At 34.8% G+C, this 21,757-nt stretch overlaps 1 protein-coding gene across 1 annotated transcript in view; it reads left to right on the plus strand.

Annotated features, from left to right (window-relative positions):
• LOC113404007 (bestrophin-4) overlaps window positions 1-21,757 on the plus strand; it is an 84,544-nt gene that overhangs the window by 15,277 nt on the left and 47,510 nt on the right. The window contains exon 2 of the mRNA XM_064220466.1: window positions 4,269-4,379. Coding sequence (XP_064076536.1) covers window positions 4,269-4,379 — 111 coding nt within the window. The remainder of the gene's footprint in view (window positions 1-4,268; window positions 4,380-21,757) is intronic.

The raw sequence follows: 21,757 nt of genomic DNA on the forward strand, positions 1-21,757 counted from the left end.
CGGTTAGGAGAAAATTATGGGGTTAAACGTGCATCTGTTGGTTGAATATCTTTCACATGTTCATCCACAAACCGTCATTGGAGCAGTGTGGTGGACTAAGCTATAAACAACAAATAGCTATAACAAACAAAATAAATGTCAACAGTTAGTTCAATATCGAAGGAAACGCAAGCTTCACAAGGACCTTCAGATCCACAATTAAATTAAATAGAGCAGATTTTCTAATCTTTTATAAAATCTACTTTGCAGGAGTAAATCCAATTCAAACAAAAAGAAATATATAAAAACAATAAAGTATCGTAAAAATATATTATAAATCAAATATAAATTATTTCTCTTCAAATATAAATATAAATTGACACAGAAAACCTAATCACGAAGTGTCCTTAAAGGTTTGTGTATTATTTAATAATACGCGCAATTATTGAGATAGAAACTGCATAATTAATTATGTTACTGACATTAGCAGTTTTTTGTAAATCCCTTTCGGTTTATTCGAAAACAAGGTTTTCGTATCTCCTATCGCAAGTCAAGGTTACTTCAAACAAGTATGTTTCTTAAATTACTTCGTATAGCTCCGTCGTTTAGAGTCGAAAAAAAACGCAGTCACAAGCTGCGCTTTGTAAATATTCTCAACGGAATACTTACTGTAAATACTGTGAAGTATTGGCAACAGGAAAAAATCGTTGAAATGCAATACCTGTAATGCCTTAGTTGTAGATAGAATCAGCATAGAATAGATCGCGTATTCGCAGTCTATCGGTCTGGCCACACGAACGAGCAAGGCGACCGACGGCTGACGAGCGGGCCGGCTTGCAAGCCACGGGCATACGGGTAGTTCCGAACGTCGCTACAACCTGTACAGACCGAGAGCTAAATACATTTATCAACGAGAGTTACTGCTCTTGAACGTGAATCGTCTGTACTCAGAAGAGTATAGAGGAAATAGAAATAATGAAAAAAATGGAATCTGTATTGTATTGAAATTATAGAGTACAGCGATGTGATGTGGACATAGCTTACTTTTTATGTTTCTGTTGTAAGCAGACATCGACATCGTGGCATGCGCCGTACTCATTCATAATAATTATATTGGTTTGCCCGTCGCGTTGTCTGCCTCTCGAACGATTCCTGCGGCAACATTCGGAATTCACACTGTCAGTCGCCGCTGTCTGTAGCATGCTTGGTTATTTTTCATTTATAATTTTTTAGCTACAAGACGAATCAAAGTACGTGAATTTTCGCTGCAGCTAATGGCCAATCAGACGGAAGAGATGGTTAGAGCGTGGGGTTTAAATATATATATATTTAAAAATGGTTAAATTAGAACCGAACTTAAAATTAGTTCGAGTAATTTAAATACATAAAAATAAAAAAGAGACTACAATATCCATATAATAATAATTACAGAGTTACTTAACGTCGCTCAACTGAAAAAAAAAACAAAACCAATAAACATGAAACTTACACCGGAAGTTGTTGCAAGTTCTGAAGAAGGTTTTAATATAACGTTTTTTTTCTTTGTGTTCTAATTACGTAGAAACTACTGAACCCATCGGTATGGGATATGTCCAATCGACGCGGAATCGTTCCAATACGGTTTTAGATATTTGATTTTTGGATTCCGTTGATCCTTCCCCTTTTTTATTTGATTTCCAGCAACGTGGTCGCGTAACACCTTGTACTATACTTTTTGTTTTGGTACGAAAATGTTTAAAAAGTTTCGTTGCTATCAAATGGCATTACAACAATATTATTTAATATTTAATTGCTGTTTAATAAATTTTACACTGTCGGTGTAATTATTCTATTCTTTAAAGGATCATCATATTTTGACGACCTCCGTGGTCGAGTAGTGTGTACACCGGTTTTCATGGGTACGCCACTCCGAGGTCCCGGGTTCGATTCCCGGCCGAGTCGATGTAGAAAAACTTCATTAGTTTTCTATGTTGTCTTGGGTCTGGGTATTTGTGGTACCGTCGTTACTTCTGATGTCCATAACACAAGTGCTTTAGCTACTTACATTGGGATCAGAGTAATGTATGTGATGTTGTCCAATATTTATTTATTTATTATTTATTTATTTATCATAAGCATGGTTTCTCACACGATAGCTTTGTTGATCTGTTAAGAAACATATTATTTGGTAGTAGGGCTTTGTGCAAGCTCGTCTGGGTAGGTCCCGCGCACTCATCAAATATTCTACCGCTAAACAACAGTACTCAGTATTGTTGTGTTCCGGTTTGAAAGGTGAGTGAGCCAGTGTAACTACAGGCACAAGGGGCATAACATCTTAGTTCCCAAGGTTGGTGGCGCATTGGCGATGTAAGGAATGGTTAATATTTCTTACAGTGTCATTGTCTCGTAGCCAATAAGCTCGTCCGCCAACCTAAGCCGTAAAAATAACTTCATATTTAATATTGTTTTTGTGTTACGATTGATAGATATCAAAGTTTAACATATTGCTTTAGTCTCGTTAATGGAGTATGAACAATTATTAATGTACATATACTAGTTCTATAAAGGCTCGCTAAGCGGTAACGGTACATTGGTCACGTGCGTACGTTACGAGTACCGTGTCAATTAACCTGTATTGTCGTTCAAAATATTCATTTCAGAGTAACCTTGTATTTCCGGTTAAACTTTTGCGTTACTTGTAATTTTTTGTTTCACGTTTAAATTGTAATCACGATACATTTATAAAATCGTATATCTCCGGTTCTATTCTGAGCGTGTTATTTGCCGAACAAGTAATGATTTTTGTGAATCATAAAGTGTAATCTACTTTATTGAATAAATATATTGATTTTGATATTAAAAGGTCGTTACACTTTTACGGGTTTTTGTTATATTTGAGATTTTAGTCCTTTTATGTGATTTCCGTGTTCATGTTATTTTGTAGGTGAATATAAATGAAACTTGATAAATTTATCTGCAGGTACACTCAAAATTCACATTTAAAAATTTACATTACAGTTATCACTTTACGATTCGAAGTTCAAATCTAAGTCGAATCGCCTTGCTTTGCTTTGGCTAACACCGACTCGAAATAAAAAATAGCAAGGTCGAATTAGTAATTCTCGGCCAACAAACACACTTTCGCAACATAACATTAGTGGGGATTAAGAGGATTTCATTTTATAATATAATATTCGAAATGATTTCTCTACCACTTACTGGATAAATAATTACCGGTAAAAGTCCCACTGCTGGGCTAAAACTCTCTGAGAAAGGTTACTATTACAATGTTAGTTGGTGGGTAGAGAATTGGTAGAATTTAATACGACTAATATTTTTCCTCACAGCGTTTCACTTTACTGACCACGAGATTATGTAAGCACATGGAAATTCAGTCGTGCTTGCCGGGATTTAAATCCATAACCTTCGGTTATGGCTGACATGTTATACTTATCGGGTCATGACTTGTCAGTACAGTTAGTCAACGATAAAATGTCAATAACTGATTTAATTAGAATGAACTATTTCGTACGAAATTCGAGATTCACGGTGCCATAGAATATATTACTGATAATATTCATTATTAATTATAAAAATGGTTTCCTTATTTTTGTACTCTTGGGATTTACGAAGTTATTTATTTTACATCTCATTTGTACCAAATGAATTATAATTGTTTTTGATATAATTTATTCGTTTTTGATAAACAGTGTTTTGTTATACTGATTTTTTTTTATTAGAACTTATTTTAAGAAGGCTTATAGCAAATGTTCGATATTGTGCTGCCGACCACTTCATAATTGTCTGTATAATTGTCCCTTTGACTTTCTTAACCAGTACAATATTATTTATTATTTGTTTTTAGTATTAACCGATAAAATACGCCTTGTATTAAAAATAATTGCATGCAATATGTGCAAGACCGATTGCATACATAACTGGGAACCACCGATTCTGAACACATCACCTGTTCTTTATATATTTATATATGTATAAGGGTGAGTAAGCCAATGTAAACACAGGCACACATCTTAGTTCCAAAAGTTGGTGAGGCAATGGTGATTGTAAGAATGATAAATATTTCTTACGTTACCATCCGGTGGCACATTCCATCCGGTGGCACATTCCATCCGCCTCACAGCGTACCAAAATAGTTTACTGTAGGAAAGCCTTTCAATCATTTCATCAATTCCGTCTCGTTCGTGAATTTATTATATATTATCCCTCGTATTGCTGCCACAGCCTCATCCATTGCATACATTTAAAAAAAAACGTAATATATAAATATAAATTAATCATAATTGTTTCAGATGGCGCGGCAGTGTCTATAAGCTGGTTTGGCGCGAACTGCTTGCCTACCTCACTCTGTACTACACCATCAACTTACTCTATCGGTTTGCACTAACTGAGCAACAACAGAGGTATGAACATTTTATATTTTCATTCATATAGGAGCTAGGAATAGTGCATATATTTTTTTTTATTGGCTCGAATTTTTAATTTGAACTTGGTTGACTTTTATTCAGGTACATTTTTTTTATGAATACTTGCCGATGGGAGTGAGTATAAAGCTCAAAAATCGGGATTTAAAATTCGAATGATCACTTTTCGTTTACATTCCAAAAAAAATTGTCATACAAAGCATTGTATATATAAATAATTCAGAATAATAGTCACTCCCTTTGAAATCAGACATTGTACCGTCTTGAGTTTGATAAGTAATTCTATCCTCGAAGTCATCTCTGTACAACATTTTGATAACTTCAAATCTATATTATAAATTGTGTGTCAGTTTGCCATAGTTAGTGGCGCATTGGTGATGTAAGGAATAATAATATTTTCTTTCGGCACCAATGTCTATGGACAGTGGTGAATATTTACCATCAGGTGGCCCACTTGGCCGTCCGCCTACCAATGTTATAAAAAAAACTCACCTAGTTTGTTAAAAATTCTTCTATTTGATAGCTTTATCATTAGATTTAAAAATCTATAATATATAATTTACTTCGCTACGAAGCGACGACGGGATCTAACATCGGAATCCCATTACTAATGTTAGTTGAGTAATTACAAGTATATCCATATTAACGACAGGTCATTTTTGAAGAGGTGTGCACCAGATGCATTATAGACGGAGCTCTAATATAATACGATCTAGCTGTCGGCTTCGCTTTGAAGGACTAAAAATAAAATTTAATAATTATTATTCGGTTCTTTTTCCATGTATAATCTCCTTGATGTTTCTAGAAGATAAAAGCACACGTTTAACATAATTAAAGCGATTTTATATACTCACGTAAATTTAAAGCGAATGAAACATATGACTAGCATATGACTAATATATAATATCCAATTCTATAATATCCAATTTCAAAAACATTATACACACAAATACGTAAATACATTATACAATACGTAATACATAGGGTTTATGAATTCGGAGAATGTTGTAATTAATATATTGAAATAGGTTTTCATTTTATACGTATCATAATAAAATAATAATTTAATTGTACAGGAACATTCAATTCGCACTTCCCACGTAAATAGTCTAAAATAAAAGCGTGCGAAGCGGCGATGCGTATCTACTTACATAATAGTATTAAATAGACACTAAACAACATACATAACAGAACATTAACAGCCACTGCTGGGATAAGGCCTCCTCTCCCTTTGAGAGAAGGTCTGGATCATATTCCATCACGCTGCTCCAATGCGGGTTGGTGGATACACATGTGGCAGAATTTCGTTAAAATTAGACACATGCATGTTTCCTTACGATATTTTCCTTCACCGCCGAGCACGAGATGAATTATAAACACAAATTAAGCACATGAAAAATCAGTGGTGCTTGCCTGGGTTTGAACCCGCAATCATCTCTTAAGATGCACGCGTTCTAACCTCTGGCCCTCTCTGCTTAGACACTAAAACTTTCTCTAAAACGCGCTGCATCTCCTGTTATAAGTTTAATGTATATCGGTTTAGTAGTTAGTCATTACCAAAGAAGCTAAAGTAGGCTTACTCATTAATCAGTAAAGATTTTATTGTAATCGAAGAGCGAGACCTGTTACAGGTATTTTTTGGTCATTAGAATTAGTCTTAAAGTTCTACATTTAATTCGTTTGGCGTGGATATGTAGTATTATTTGAGTTGCATTAAAACCTTTTTTCTCGTAAAACATTATTGAAAAACTTGTAAAAAAAAAATGTTAACTTACCAAATTTAAACCTTTCATCTTTGTTTCACAAAATTTTAAAAACAATTAGAAATATTAGTTTAAAATAAGCAATGTAGGTATCTGTTTACGTAATTATTCGTATTTTGATGATGAGATGTGAACCAAGTGAACCTCCGTGTTTATTTTTTGCAATAAATTTTACATAATATATTTTAATGATATTTTATGTAATTTATGTACGCAAGCGATGCAACCTTTCTGTCGCCTAAAAAAAATCTATGCGGGACGTGATGTTGTGCTGAACAGACTTATCTTATGTTCTAGCGTCAATAGCGCAATGGCCTAAGGACCGCTGAGCGATGTTAAAAGTCGCAGGATCGATCCTGACCCCTTAGGCTATTGTGTAAACGGAGAGCTTAAAAGGAATGTTAGTAATTCCTTATAATGGGGCATTGCTACTATTCTTTTTTTTAATACATGACGCAGGTTGGTGTGAGATCTAATCGAGTCATATGTATTGCTGAAATCCAATCAAGCAAGTTTAACAAAGTATATCCTACCCGTTAAACCACGTGAAGTCGTAGGTCCTTCGCAATGAATATATCTTTCTGGTCGCGTCGGATTTCTCGTCTCCACAAATTATGTGAGTACCATTATGTCTGCAGTATAATATGCCCTGCGTATATACCCAGTTTTGCTTGACATTGGTCGGCGCGGCTGTAATCGGTCAAGATCATGTTGACCTATGGAGAAATGAAATAAACCATTTCTAATCCGGGAAAAAGCGTTTCCGCCGATAAAAATATATCAGACTAATATTGTATTGTGCCTCTCAGCTTGTTATTCGATTAAGGCGAAAGCAATGAACTAATCGTAATATAATATGACAAAGAGATATTTCAAGGTAGACGTGTATTTAAATTACGGGATATACGAGAAAATATATTTATATATACATACGTGCGGTGTCGCGGGGAACAGCTAGTATCGCAATATCGTAAAGCAAACCTGTGACTAATTATCTGTTAAGTGTCATGATGTTTCGTTTTCGTTTGCTATCACGCGATCCGCAACTCCTTAATACCGATACGGAAATGACTTTCTAAGAATTCACTTCGTATCTCACTAGTGAAATGTTGAGAACTGACTTACGATGATGCGCCATTTTGATGCGTGTATCCTAATGTTACTGCAGTACCTATATCACAATCAATATATCTGCGGTGAATTTTGAGTTTTATTTTTACAGAATTATTCGAAAATTTCCTATTTACATTAAATCGGTGACCGATAGTTTTTATTTTTTATTTTACGCGGGAAAACATCTTGTATTAATTTTAAAGCCATACGAATGACGTTCTGAAATCGATTGGCTACATTTATTTCTATGAAATCGTATACAATAACAAAATATGATTTTATTAAATATATAATAATAACATAAACGTGACTGCATAAGGAAGTCTTTCTACTGCTACTTAGTTTATATGAAAAGTGTGTATTTTAGAAGTAGGTGATATCGGATGCAGTTTTCGTTGAGCAGCAGTAAGTCACCCGGCCGCATTATGTGTGTGTCGGCTCCCTCTTCGACCTAGTTCTAACTATCACTTTTAGAACACTTTTATCAAGGTTAATTGTATAGCTTATAACAAAACTGTATTGTACATTATACATGTACTTGTTTAACCTACTCATCGAATGACTGACCAAAATAATTTTGATTATAGCCTTCGAATAACTGGATTTACTTATGAGACGTTGTCTTACGATAGTCGAGAGAAATAATTTTATTAAATTATGAGCAGTGAGACTTGACCGCGTGGACTTTAGACATGAATGAATAATAATTATTATTATAAGTTTTTATTCTCCTTTATGAAATCATTTTGTTATACGGTATCATTCGTAGTAGGAGAAGCTATCACTACATTTCTTTTAAAAGATATTGAATATGTGTAAAACAAAAGATGGATCTTGACACATCGTTCTGTTATACGGTACGGACTTGGAGCCTTTTAAAAAAAAGAATGTTCACAAAACTAAACTAAGAAATTGTAGGGGTTGAGGGTTGAGTCCTCGAAATAAAAAAACAACAATATTAATTATTGAACGCGACCGTCGGAATCGGAGGTAGGAGTAGGACTGACTCTGAGGAGCGGGCTACTGTCGGTTCTGGAGGAAAGGTGATGAATTGGCAGCTTTGGTCAGCAAAAAGGGTAACAATGTAGGGTTATAACACCTCCCCGGGGTAGACTAAACTTCGGGGTTGAAATTCGAAGTTTAGGAAAGAGAAACTAAATGTGCCTTCTGGTGCTGGCTGGCGGAATATCTTCTGGAGATTGGTTGGCTTTATTAACCTGGATAGGAACCACAGGATCTAGAATAGGAGCTGCAGGTTCTGGATTCGGTGGATCTGCAGGAATTGGTTGCATGACAAAAGGGATTTGGTAGGTACGGCGGCCACGCGTTTTAATAAACAAAAATAACCTAAACACACCATATATTATAATAATACCAATAACAATAATTAAGAGTATAGAATAATGATCCCCGTATTTTATTATAGATTTTTGATTTATAATCTTTTGTGTTTCCTCTGCTAACGATTTTAATTTATACTTTGTTTCTGGAGTAAATGAGTCAAGGTCTATATTTTGCAATTTAATAAGGGGTCCATTACTTATTTCATTTTTAAATTTATCTAAAGTACAGCATGAATCTAAAACTATATTAAAATCGGGATGAATAGTAGTAATATTTATCTTAATACTAACAGCTTTGGGTATTAACTTTGTACTTTTACAATATGCATAACAATTTATTGGGACTGTAATAATTCCTGTACCAAGTATGTTCAACTCTGAATCTTCTTTATTATTACACTCAATTGATAATTTGTTACTCTGTGACTGTATATAAATCCACCTATTATTGCTAATTTGTTTCCATAAATCTAATTGTCCGTAAATAAAATCCGTTTTACATTGTTCTGGTAGAGCTCTTATTACGTTGGATAAGAGTTCACTTTCGCAACTAGGGTTTGCACTTGTCGAATACACTGTAATTACGTCACATATGAATTCATGGGAATTTATCGTCTTGCAGTCCGTGATTGATTCTAAGGTACAATATTCTGATTTATCTTTGGTCAATGCGATATATTTATTTTTAGGTACTACAAAAATAAACGAGTTAGGTTTCAAACCATCGTGCGGCGTAGGTAATGCAATATTATGGTACAGGTTATATTCCTTAGAAGATACAAGAGGAATTCTTAAAATAAAAATAATCTTATTCCTTAAGCTAAAACACATTACATTAGAAACATTCATTAATATATGAATATGACTTAATTCTAAAGTAGTTGGTAATTTGCGATTGACAGGTAGATACCTATGATTATCAATAAGTTCCTGGAATAATTGCGTGGGAGTTAATATAGCTGGGTGTAGAATGTTTTGGCTACTGAATATGATAGCATTAATTATGTCTTCCAATTCGAATGATAAGGCGAGTACAGCGGCTTCCATACTTTGCAATATAGAATTAATATTCGACTTAATTTCTATATGATTATAGGCTTGTGATAAATTCTTAAATCTCGATGTTAATTTTTCGATCCCTTCGTTAAGTATAATTTCGTTAATTTTGATCGTATGTAAAGATTCATTAAATTTGGAAAATGTGGATGTTGTAACCAAAATATTTTCTTTAGTCAGAGAAGCTAATTTTTTCTGGTTATCATGTAAATCTTGTATAGCGTTATCATATTTGACGGCATCGTCCTCGTTTAGAGTGCCAAATATTATTTTGGACAGTGTTCCTACACCACTTATCCAAGCACTACGTTTGAATTTATTGGTGCTTGTCAGGTGAGTGATAGAAGAATAAGCGGAAACCATATCTTTATATCTAATAGTTAATGGTTCTAGACCATTATGGCATTCAAGTTGGAATGTAATATTATTCTGAAATTGATTGCAAAGGAATCGAGTTGTACCTAATGCCTCATTAATATTTTGAATATGAGATGCGATATGTGATATATCATATGGGGTGACAACGTCTAAGTGACCAACATTCACTTTGAGTTCGCCAATCGGGTCAAAGTATATTCCAGGACTCGAGATGAGAGGTTGTAGGTAGCTTTGCTGTGACTGACCTTGGGACGAGGCCCTGTAAATGACAAATAAGCCAGATGATGCCTTAGGAAGAGATATAAAGAAGGTAAGTATTCTAGAATTAAATTACTTACATAGACTTTGGATTTTATTAACTAATATTATAATGCTAATGATTTTTCTTTTTCAGAAGCCGAAGTCTACTCTCAGGTAAGTATTCATTTTATATTTATGTCTAATATTTATATATATTCACAGATTACGGTCTACGTCGGCTGCTGGCTTGACCTGGTCAAAATGGTGAGTAACGTGACGTCTGTTTATTAATAAGGTAAGCGTATTATTACCATTTATTTTTACTACCTTGTAAGGACCTTTGTGAACATAAGGTAGAAAGCTATATTATCTTTCATGAGTTTTTGAAATGAGTAAAGTTGTCTTTCAGTATTGAGCATTAAGTTGTTCAACTCCGGAATATCTAAGACTTCCTGAATATAAGGATTAGATTCATCTAGGTCTATTGACGTAGGGACAAGTATAACTTTAGCAGGGCATTTCATGAGACTCTCATTATGTTCAACGATTTTTGTACTAAAATTTTTATTCTTATCAGAAATAGCTTTAAGGAAGCTCTGATAAGTGTCAGAAGCGGTGGTAGGATCTGTGCTTGTAGACGGTTTTGGAGAGTCATCGTAGGGGTCGCTAGGTAAAGGTAAGTTTGTAGGTTCTAAAGGAAGGGTTCCTAATTCTGCTTCAGGATGTAGTGCGGATGGTACAGCGAGAGGATCTTCGAGTATAGGAGGAGCTTGAATAATTGTAGGATCTACGCAGGTAGGAATAGGCGTATCGATTCCAGGGTCTAGGAGTTCTATAGGAGTAGGAGGATTCAGTGGTACGAAGTCTAATTCTAGTTCTTCCACAGGAGAAAGATCTGTTCCCAGTATTTCGTCTAGATGTTCCTGGGGGATGTTAGGAAGCTGTTGCTCTAATGGGGCTTGGTCATTGGCTCTTTGATTAATATCGACAGAGGGGTTCGGCTGTAAATCGTTTTTATTTTCGGAAAGAATCGGATTTACGGGATATCGAGAGAGAGCGTCGGCATTGGCATTTATTTTGCCTTTTTTATACTTGATATCATAATTAAACTCTTCCAACTTTAGACGCCATCTTACGAGTCGTGAACCAGGGTCTTTGCAACTAAATAACCATTGAAGTGGTTTATGATCAGTGACTATTGTAAAATTATTTCCGTACAAATAAGGACGGAACATTTTCGTCCCAAAGATGATTGCCAAGCACTCCTTTTCTGTTGTGCTATAATTTGTTTCTGCTTTGTTCAATGTTCTAGACGCATAAGCTATAGGGCGATCTTTTCCGATTTCGCCCTGAGATAATATCGCGGAAATCGCGAAACCAGAGGCGTCACAAGTTAGTACAAATGGTTTTGAGAAATCTGGGTATAAGAGAATAGGCGCTGTGGTCAGTTTGGTTTTTAATTGTTCAAATGCCAACTGTTGTTCATTATGCCAATTGAATTTAGTGTCTTTTCTTAAAAGAGTCGTAAGGGGTTTAGCAAGTTTTGAAAACTGTGGAATGAATCGGCGGTAATAAGAAATAAGGCCTAGAAAGGATTTGATGTCTTTTTGAGTATTTGGCGTAGGAAAGTCCTCTACAGCTTTGACCTTTTCTGGATTTGGTTTAACACCTTCACTCGTTATGATGTGACCCAGATAAGTGACTTCTGTCCGGAGAAATTCGCATTTGTCCGGTTGCAGTTTAAGGTTGAATTGACGTAATCTTTGAAATACTTTTTCAAGTTTTTCTATATGAGTTTTAAGATCGTATGAATAAATGACTATATCATCTAGGTACACGTAGCAGTGTATTCCTTGAAGGCCTGACAATACATTATTCATTAATCGTTGAAAAGTGGCGGGGGCATTCTTCAATCCGAATGGCATTCTTTTAAACTGATAATGTCCCTCCGGGATACTAAATGCTGTTTTTTCAGCATCCTTCGAATCTACTGGAATTTGGTGAAAACCTGAAGCTAAATCTAATGTGCTGAAATATTTGCAACGGCCTAGTTGGTCTAAGATTTCATTGATTTGAGGTATTGGATAAGATTCGCCGATAGTAATATTATTGAGTTTGCGGTAATCTATTACTACACGCCATTTCCTTTCCCCTGAAGCATCCAGCTTCTTAGGGACAACCCAAATCGGAGAAGACCAAGGGGATAAGGATGGTTCAATTATGTCCTGGGCTAGCATTTTCTGAATTTGATTTTGTACTTCCATTTTGTGACATTGCGGAAACCTATATGATTTTGTATTAATTGGAGTATCAGAATTTGTTTTAATCTGATGATTGATGGCAGAAGTGAAAGTAAGCTTATCTTGAGGCAAATGAAAGATATCTGAGAAATTATGGCAAAGGTTTAAAAGCGCGTCTGATTCTTCTTGATTCAAGTGAGAAGTTCTAAGAGAATTTAAAACTTCTTGGCTTCTATTTAGTGCATTATTGCAATTTGTAATGGGATTATAATCGTATTTATTAATAGATTCAATCTTCAAACATAAATTAGATTTAATTTCGACTGGTCCTTCTGATGTATTTAAGATAGAAATATTAATTCTGTTATTGGGCTTCACTTTCACTAGACAATTAGATATACGAATGTTATCTGATATATGTTGATCTAATATAACACCTTCCTTCATTTCTGGATTTTTAACGGAACATTCTATGACGGTTTCTGTTCTTGCGGGTATCAAATAAGTAGGATCATTGAAGTAAAGTTTTAGAGACGATTTACCGATATGCAACAAATCATTATTGTAATCGATGTTGCAGCTATGCGCATTTAGCATATCTGAGCCTATTATTCCATCGTAAGGTAGGTGTATTTTATCTATAACATGAAATTGATGAGTTAAGCTGGATTTAGATAATCGCAATTTTAATTGTAAGTGACCTCGAGTTTCGATCAGATCCTCTGAGGAATCAATGCCTTTTAATTGAATTTTTTCTTGTATCAATTGAGTTCGTTTTGAGATGCAAGAATTTTTCAGTAAACTAACAGAAGATCCTGAATCTACGAGTAGTGTTAATGGAAGTTCTGATACGGAAGATTTGACGAGTACATGAGGTAAAAACATAAGTGAAGGATTAGTAGTTATTTTGAATATATTCGGTTTCACTTTTTCAGTAAACTTTGTAGATACAGCGGACTTAGCAGATTCGATGGATTCAGTGGATTTAATAGATTCAGTGGATTCAGTGGACTTAGTAGATTCGCTAAGTTTTGGTATAGTAGATTTAGTAAAACTTGACACAGTGGATTTAGTGAGGTTTGGCATAATAGATTTAGTAAGATTTGGTACAATGGATTTAGTAAGATTTGGTACAATAGATTTAGTAAGATTTGGTACAATAGATTTAGTAAGATTTGGTAAAGATTGGTCTCCATTTAAAGGAGGCAGTCTTGATTTAGAAGAGACGTTTGGGGTGTCGATTTTAAAAACTTGAGGTCCCGTACGACACCGGGACGAGACTCTTACTCGTTTTTTGTTTCGGCATCGACAGTATCATAACCCTCGTCTGATTCGGTTGGATACTGCTGTTCAGGGACATTAGAGATGAAATTGACGCGTTGTGGTGTCCCTAATGAATTTTGATTTATTCTAAGTCTGTTGTTATTAAATTGTCGTTTGCGACATTGTTCTATTGTGTGCCCAGGATATTTGCAGTATCTACAAATGGGGGTACCGGAGTTTTGGAAAGCATTATTGGAATTAGTAGGCCTACTCTGGAAAGGTGTCCTAGGTTGGCTCGGACCTGCTTGAGGTTGTTCGCGTCTCACATTTTGGAAATTGGGCTTTTGTGTATTTGTTGGCTTTGAAATAGACGAACTCTGTTTATAGAGGTATTGTTGTATTTTTTCCTCCGAGATCGCTATGTTTATCGCTTCGTTGAGCGATTTAGGTGATTTACACCTAACAATATTGGATAATCGAGTTAATAGGCCCATTTGGAAGTGATGGAGTGCTAATTCCTCCATAGCAGCCGTTCGACCTGGTATCTCCCTTGCCTTATGGCTGTGAGATATAGAGATTTCTGTGAGTAGTTGAGAGAGACATCTCTCGATTCTAAAGGCATATGCGCTGACTGTTTCATTATTTAGCTGACGGCACTCTTGGAGGTCAGTGAGCAAATGAGCATAATGCTTTCTTTCACTAAATTGAGTTTTAAGAAACTCCTTGAGTTGAGCCCAATTGGAAAACTCTTTAATGGAACAAGCAGTTTGTGCTTTTCCTTGTAACTGGCATAGGATATATTTAAATAATATGTCTTTCTGTGCATCTGATGCTAAATCATACGCGTTGTTACAATTGACGAGAAACGAGTTAAGTGTCTCCCTAGTCCCATCGTATGGCTTAATAAATTTGAGTAGTGTAGTTAGATCTAATTCGACTTTGATGCTGGGCGTAATTTTTTTTTTCGCCTGTGACCTAGTGGTTGGACCAGGAGGGCAGAAAATATCTTCCTCTGTATCCGTTACAATTGTTTCGGCCTTTTCAGGTTTTGGGCTCACAGCTCTACTTTCAGACATTTTGATTAAGATTATATAACAAAATAACAAAATAAGAAAAGCACGAAAGTTTGAGAACCGCTATTGACCAAAGATTCACTCACATGCACACGGAGAGCGCGATTATGACCGTTATCATTTCGCAGAATTTTCGCCGCAAACCGCTGAGAGTCGCGTCGAGTAGATGATGCTCGTCGTAGCCAGGAACAATAGTTTGTATAGCTCGATGTGAATTATGGCCAGCAGTAGCTGATGTTTGGGCTGATGTTTGTTGGATCTTTAGCAGGACAGCAGCCCCGGAGAATAGTAGGTTTTACAAGTTTTCACGCACTTTCACGCACTTTTGTGTGGGTGTGGACAGACGTTGCACTTTAGCACTTTTCAGTTTAACTTTTTAGTCACGACGGAGTCCGTACCGATTTTCACTTTAAATAGGAATCCGGATCGAGTTGGCGTAACTGAGTAGGGCACTGGAATTTCCGGATCCCACCGCTGCCACCAAAAATGTTATACGGTACGGACTTGGAGCCTTTTAAAAAAAAGAATGTTCACAAAACTAAACTAAGAAATTGTAGGGGTTGAGGGTTGAGTCCTCGAAATAAAAAAACAACAATATTAATTATTGAACGCGACCGTCGGAATCGGAGGTAGGAGTAGGACTGACTCTGAGGAGCGGGCTACTGTCGGTTCTGGAGGAAAGGTGATGAATTGGCAGCTTTGGTCAGCAAAAAGGGTAACAATGTAGGGTTATAACAGTTCGTTATAAAACACTGGCCTAACATACGCGCGAAATTTAGATCAAATCAAATCAAATCAAATCAAAAATCTTTATTCAATATAGAAGTGTTTACACTTGCTTATTGATTGTCAAAAATCTACCACCGGTTCGGAATTTAGCACCTCGGACCTGAGAAGAACCGGCGAAAGAAACTCAGCGGGATATTTTTTTTTTTTTTTTTTTCATTTTGCATGTACAATAATTATTATATTTTAGTTATTTGAAACAGCCTGGAGGCGATCATTTCATTCCCAAGGTGTGCAGTCAACTAAAAAGTCATTAGTGTTGTAATATCCTTTAGCACACAAACGCTCTTTAACGATTCTTTTGAATTTTATAATTGAATAATTTTGAACGTTTTCTGGGATCCTGTTGTAAAAACGTATACATTGCCCCAAAAAAGAGTTACTAACCCTGTGTAATCGGGTACTTGGAGTAACAAGTTTATTCTTGTTCCTAGTGTTAATAGAATGTACGTCACAATTTCTGGGAAAATCGTTTATGTTTTTGCGTACATACATAACATTATCAAAAACAAATTGAGAAGCGACAGTCATTATTTTAATTTCTTTAAATTTATCTCTTAACGAATCTTTTGGGCCCAGGTTATAAATTGCACGAATAGCCCTCTTCTGCAGTACAAAAATAGTATTAATGTCAGCTGCATTACCCCAGAGTAGGATGCCATACGACATTATACTGTGGAAATAACTGAAGTACACAAGGCGAGCCGTATCCACATCAGTCAAAAGTCTAATTTTTTTTACCGCATAGGCTGCAGAGCTGAGTCTATTCGCCAACTTATTTATATGGGGGCCCCATTGGAGCTTAGAGTCTATTGTCATACCAAGGAACTCTGTTGATTCTAAAACATCTAATGCTTCCCCGTTTAAGCATACACTCGTTTTGACACATCTTACATTGGGAGTAGTGAATTTAATACATTTAGTCTTTTTACTATTTAACATTAAATTATTAACACTAAACCAATTTACTATTTCAGAGAGAGTATTGTTCACATCGTCATATATTGAAAGATGTCTTTTTATTTTAAAAATTAAAGAAGTATCATCAGCAAACAATACTATCTCGAGTTTATCACCTAGGAGATGTGGCAGGTCATTTATATAAACAAGGAAGAGGAATGGTCCAAGAATTGATCCTTGAGGGACCCCCACAGTAACTGGAGACCCGGGAGATCTCTTTCCATTTACATCAACCCTCTGAATCCGATTGCTCAGATACGAAATCAGAAGACTGAGTGCAGTGTCCCTAATTCCATAATGACGTAGCTTCCTGACCAAAGTTTCGTGTTGCACGCAATCAAAGGCCTTAGATAAATCACAAAATATCCCTAAGGCATCCTGTGACTCCTCCCAGGCCCTGTAAATATTTTTAACGAGCTCAACACCAGCGTCAGTTGTCGAGCGACCCCTTGTAAATCCAAATTGTTTCTTGTGTAGCAACTTGTTATTGTTAAAATGTACTAGCATTTGATTTAGTAATAACTTTTCAAAGATCTTGCTAAGAGTTGGTAGTACAGAGATGGGCCTATAGTTGTTGGGGTCTGATGTACTACCTGACTTAAATATTGGTAATACTCTACTATGTTTCATGAGGTCAGGAAACACGCCACTAAGGACACATTTATTAAATATAGTGACAAGGTAGGGTGCGATTACATCAATTATTGAATTGACTACCTTGACAGAGATCCCCCACAGATCGGCCGTTTTCTTAATATCTAGTGATCTGAAGGAACTTATTACATCACTTACACTTACTGTATTAAATTTAAAGCTAATATTACATTTTTCCACGTGGTTTTTTAATAATGATTCAGCAACGGTAGGAGAGGAATTTAATGAGTTAGTAGTCGAAAATGGAATGTCAGCAAAAAATTTTTCAAAAACAGTTGCAACATCCCGATCTGAGGAAAATAAATTGTTGTCAATAGATAAGCTAAAGTCGGAGATGTTATTTTTGACTCTTCCAGTTTCACAATTAATAATTTTCCATGTCATTTTAATTTTATCAGGTGCGTCAATAATTTTTTTTTTATATGCAATGATTTAGCTGTATGACATACACGTTTGAACAGTTTAGAGTAGGCACTAACATAACTGATAAATGAAAAAGACCGGTTGTATGATCTTTCACTATAAAGTTCATACAACCTCTGCCTACTCTTGTGAATTCCGACAGTCGCCCAATCATTAAATTTAAGAAAATTCCTAGAATAGACTGTCTTGGAAGTAAATGTGGCATTAAATTCTGTTTTAATTAATTTAAAAAAATTGTTATAAAGCTCATTAGAATTATCATTTAATTGTAAATATGAGAGCTTTGCCATGATATTACTTCTGAACTTCTCAATTCGATACAAATTGATTGGAACAAATGTCTGTTTTAAATCCTTAGCATTATTTTTTATTTGCGAATTAAATGAAGCCAACTGTCCACAATGATCAGAACTTAACATATTTATAATACATTTATGATTAGGTACACAGTTGGTAAATATGTTGTCAATACATGTTGCAGTGGATTCAGTGATTCTAGTTGGCTCTAAGAATAAGTTAATGAGGTTATATGAATATAATAATGATCTGAATCTAATACTTGTGCTATAGTTTTCTAATAAGTTTATGTTAAAGTCACCACAAATAAAAATATATTTACTTTATCCAGATAATTTCAATAATGCACTTTCCAATATTTTCTCAAATGCTTCATATAACCCGCTAGGAGGTCTGTATACGCATACAACAATGACATGCTCAAGCTCTGCACAGGCTATTTCAATAGTCTGCTCAATAGAAAGGCTCACAACATCCTTACGTTCTTTAAATTTTAGATTTTTGTTAATAAGTATTAATGAGCCACCACGTATAGCTTTTTTTCTACTGAACATACTAGCCATCTGGTGACCACTGAAATTAAACATAAACTGATAATTTACAAGCCAATGTTCTGTTATACATAAAATATCAATGGCATTACTGTTTATGAATAACTCAATTTCTAAATCTTTTCCAGCCATTCCTTGAATGTTTTGGTGCACCAGGTTTACAAGTTTACTATTATTATTGTTTTGATTATTACTAATTTTAAAATTTAGGAATTTATCCAAAGTTAAATTACTATTAGGTAAATTAATATTAGTATTAATAATACTTGAGCCAGAGACTACCTCTTTTGTCCTAAAATTCAATTTAAATTACTTTTGTCAGTGTTAATATAAATTAAATTGTTATTTTTATTATGCATATGATCCTTGGTAACATTAGGCATAAAATAATTATTAATATTGTAAGCAATGTAGATGATTTTATAGCTCTATTTTACCTCCTTGAAGGGTGAAATAAAAAATAAGCACAGCCCTATGTCCTACCCCGGAGCTCAAACTATCAACATCACAAATTTTATCTAAATCGGTTCATCGGTTTAAGCTTGAAGATGTAACAGTCAATTACTTTCACAATTATAATAATAGTAGACATTTAGAATATTTAGAGACTTATACATTTTTCGAGTTTGATTAATGCCATACCCACTTCGCCTTAGAGGCCCGCATAGGTGGGCCAGGCTTCAGGTACTCACTAGTGCCGCCGGTGTTTTAATGGGTACTCCAATGCACCCAGCGCTGGCGAGAACAACTCCATGTATCGTTTTCATGTTCCCGGAAACTCGTAATTGCAATTTCCGTCGAGACGTAAAGGAAAAGCTCCTCTTGGTAACGATAGGTAATGTTATTAATCTCGCATACAGGAAGTTTAAAATTTGCAACGGATTATCCTTGTACCTCAGTATCCTTGTACCTAATCAGTATCGGATTAAATCAGTATACATATAAATCTATATGCATTATACTTTTTAAACGTAATGATTTTCTTTTGTCCCTTACGCTTTCCTCAAACATTCATTCGATTGAGTTGGAACTTTGTATAGTTTTGGTTTTCAATCGTGTACAGTTTTCTGGCAAATCGACGGGAACAACAATAAGTTGCGCGCGAGTTGTATCGGACAATTGTTTACAAACAGAAGATGCGTGACTACGCGGGTATTAGAGTATCTAAGTATACATTGTTTTTTTTAATCATCACGTCGACATGCACAGTTTACGTTATTTAATATTTTATTCCGACTATTGAACAATTTAAATTTCGGAGAATCTTACTTATTGAATGCCGGTTAAGTAAATTGTAGTCATCGTTTTATTGATCGATTCGTTTAAATAAAATATATAGGTTTAGTTATGTTTACACGTAATTTTATCCGTTCATTCGTATAAATTGAAGTTGAATAAACTTAAAAAGTAACAATTAAATTAATGTTAGGTACCGCTTCTTGATTCTTTACATGGTCTCAGTTGTTCCCAGTTTAGTTATAAGAAGCAATACAATGTCGATTTTAAAAGCTAGTATCTAAATAATTTTACTTTCACCTTAACCGTACAATCGTGGTTTATGTCCTGACAATTGAGCCGTTCTATAGTATATGAACCGAATATTATTTTATGAATCGAGCATTTCGGGTCCAAACATGGGCAAGTGGACTGAATTTTCATATGCATTGCACGTTGGCCAGATAAAATTTGGTGAGACAACCTTCATAATGTCACTAGACAAAAAAACCTATCACATATCTATCTACCAGCCAACCTGCATTACAGCAGAGTAATAGCATTTGCTCAAAACCTTCTCTTTAAAAGTAAGGGAGGCTTCAGCTGAACGGTGGGATATATACACTGTACTCACTGTACTATTTGATTTGATGTGGAAGTGAAGTAACCCGTCCGTATTATTTTACTTTATGTCCAACATAGAACTGAAACAAACTTTGTCATACGAAGTTGCTTGTAATGGATTTCAAATGCATAAAGTCATATAACATGTCATTCGACTTTATACTAGTGGTTCGAAACTTTAATTAGAACTTGTTAGTATTTTACTGAAGAAATACGGAATTCATTTGTTTTTGTAAAATATTATTTTCAGCGGTAGCGTAATAATTTTAACAAATATGATTGAACATTTCAATCATAAACTATATGCATTGTAAGTTTTAAAACCGTAGTCGGGTAACGAAGTAAAATTAAATTCAGTGATTGAGACGTGAATTAACCAATGTGTCGCCACGGTAATCCCCTATAATGTTCTACAGGGATAATCATATAGTTATATAGTATTATAAAAATATGACAGATATAAAACAATTTTTTACGAGTTAATTATATTTTTATGAAAATATTAATCTGTGCTATAATTTTGTATGTGACTAGTCGTTGTTTATTTCGTTTACACTTATTTCTCCTTAACAGGAGACATTGTATAGCGGTTTTATTTACACCTAGTCATTAGCACGGTCGATGTTTTTTATACAGTATATTTTTATTTTAAACTGTTCTGATTAATTTCCAGTCACTAAGACTTATATGGGCTTGGTAGACTAAAAGATTTTGGGGATAAATCTTTTATTAAATGTGGTCTTTTATCATTGTCTGCACCGAGACATATGTCTGTTAGGTTATGTTCTCTGTGTACAATAACGTTTTGATTATGGACAGTAGAAGTCTACGAGGCATTGGACGACAGCTACCATTGGTTTTCTACTAACGGAGCTACGAATAACGGACACTAGATTAAATATGTACAGTTGACATGATAGATTAGTGTTTCAATAAAAAATCGAATTATGTATATTTCTACGATTCGTTAGCAAAACGAATTGTTTTATTGTTATAGGACTAAAGTGGTTGGTTAAAAATTGTTTATTTTTAATTTTTTGGTAATGATTTATTGATGAGAAATTACCAACAAAATTAAAAATAAACGCTAAATAACTTAAATACATTTTAAATCAATAGTCGTTTACACACAACCAGCCTCGATGAATCCATCCATATGATCTATACTCATACAAATATGTAATACGCCACAAGCGGACACTGATTCCACGACCGTTAGCGCCGAAGCCGGTTTCGCTGAACACAGCGCTAATTAATCGTTAAATAACAAAACAAAAAACATAATAATGAAACGCATACAATCGGATATCTTCGATTTAAACGGATTCAAATAAAGTTTAAAATATAATCATTCAAAATTGAGTAGGTATTTAAAAAA

Source organism: Vanessa tameamea, chromosome Z, assembly GCF_037043105.1.
Source record: "Vanessa tameamea isolate UH-Manoa-2023 chromosome Z, ilVanTame1 primary haplotype, whole genome shotgun sequence".
Taxonomy (NCBI): domain Eukaryota; kingdom Metazoa; phylum Arthropoda; class Insecta; order Lepidoptera; family Nymphalidae; genus Vanessa; species Vanessa tameamea.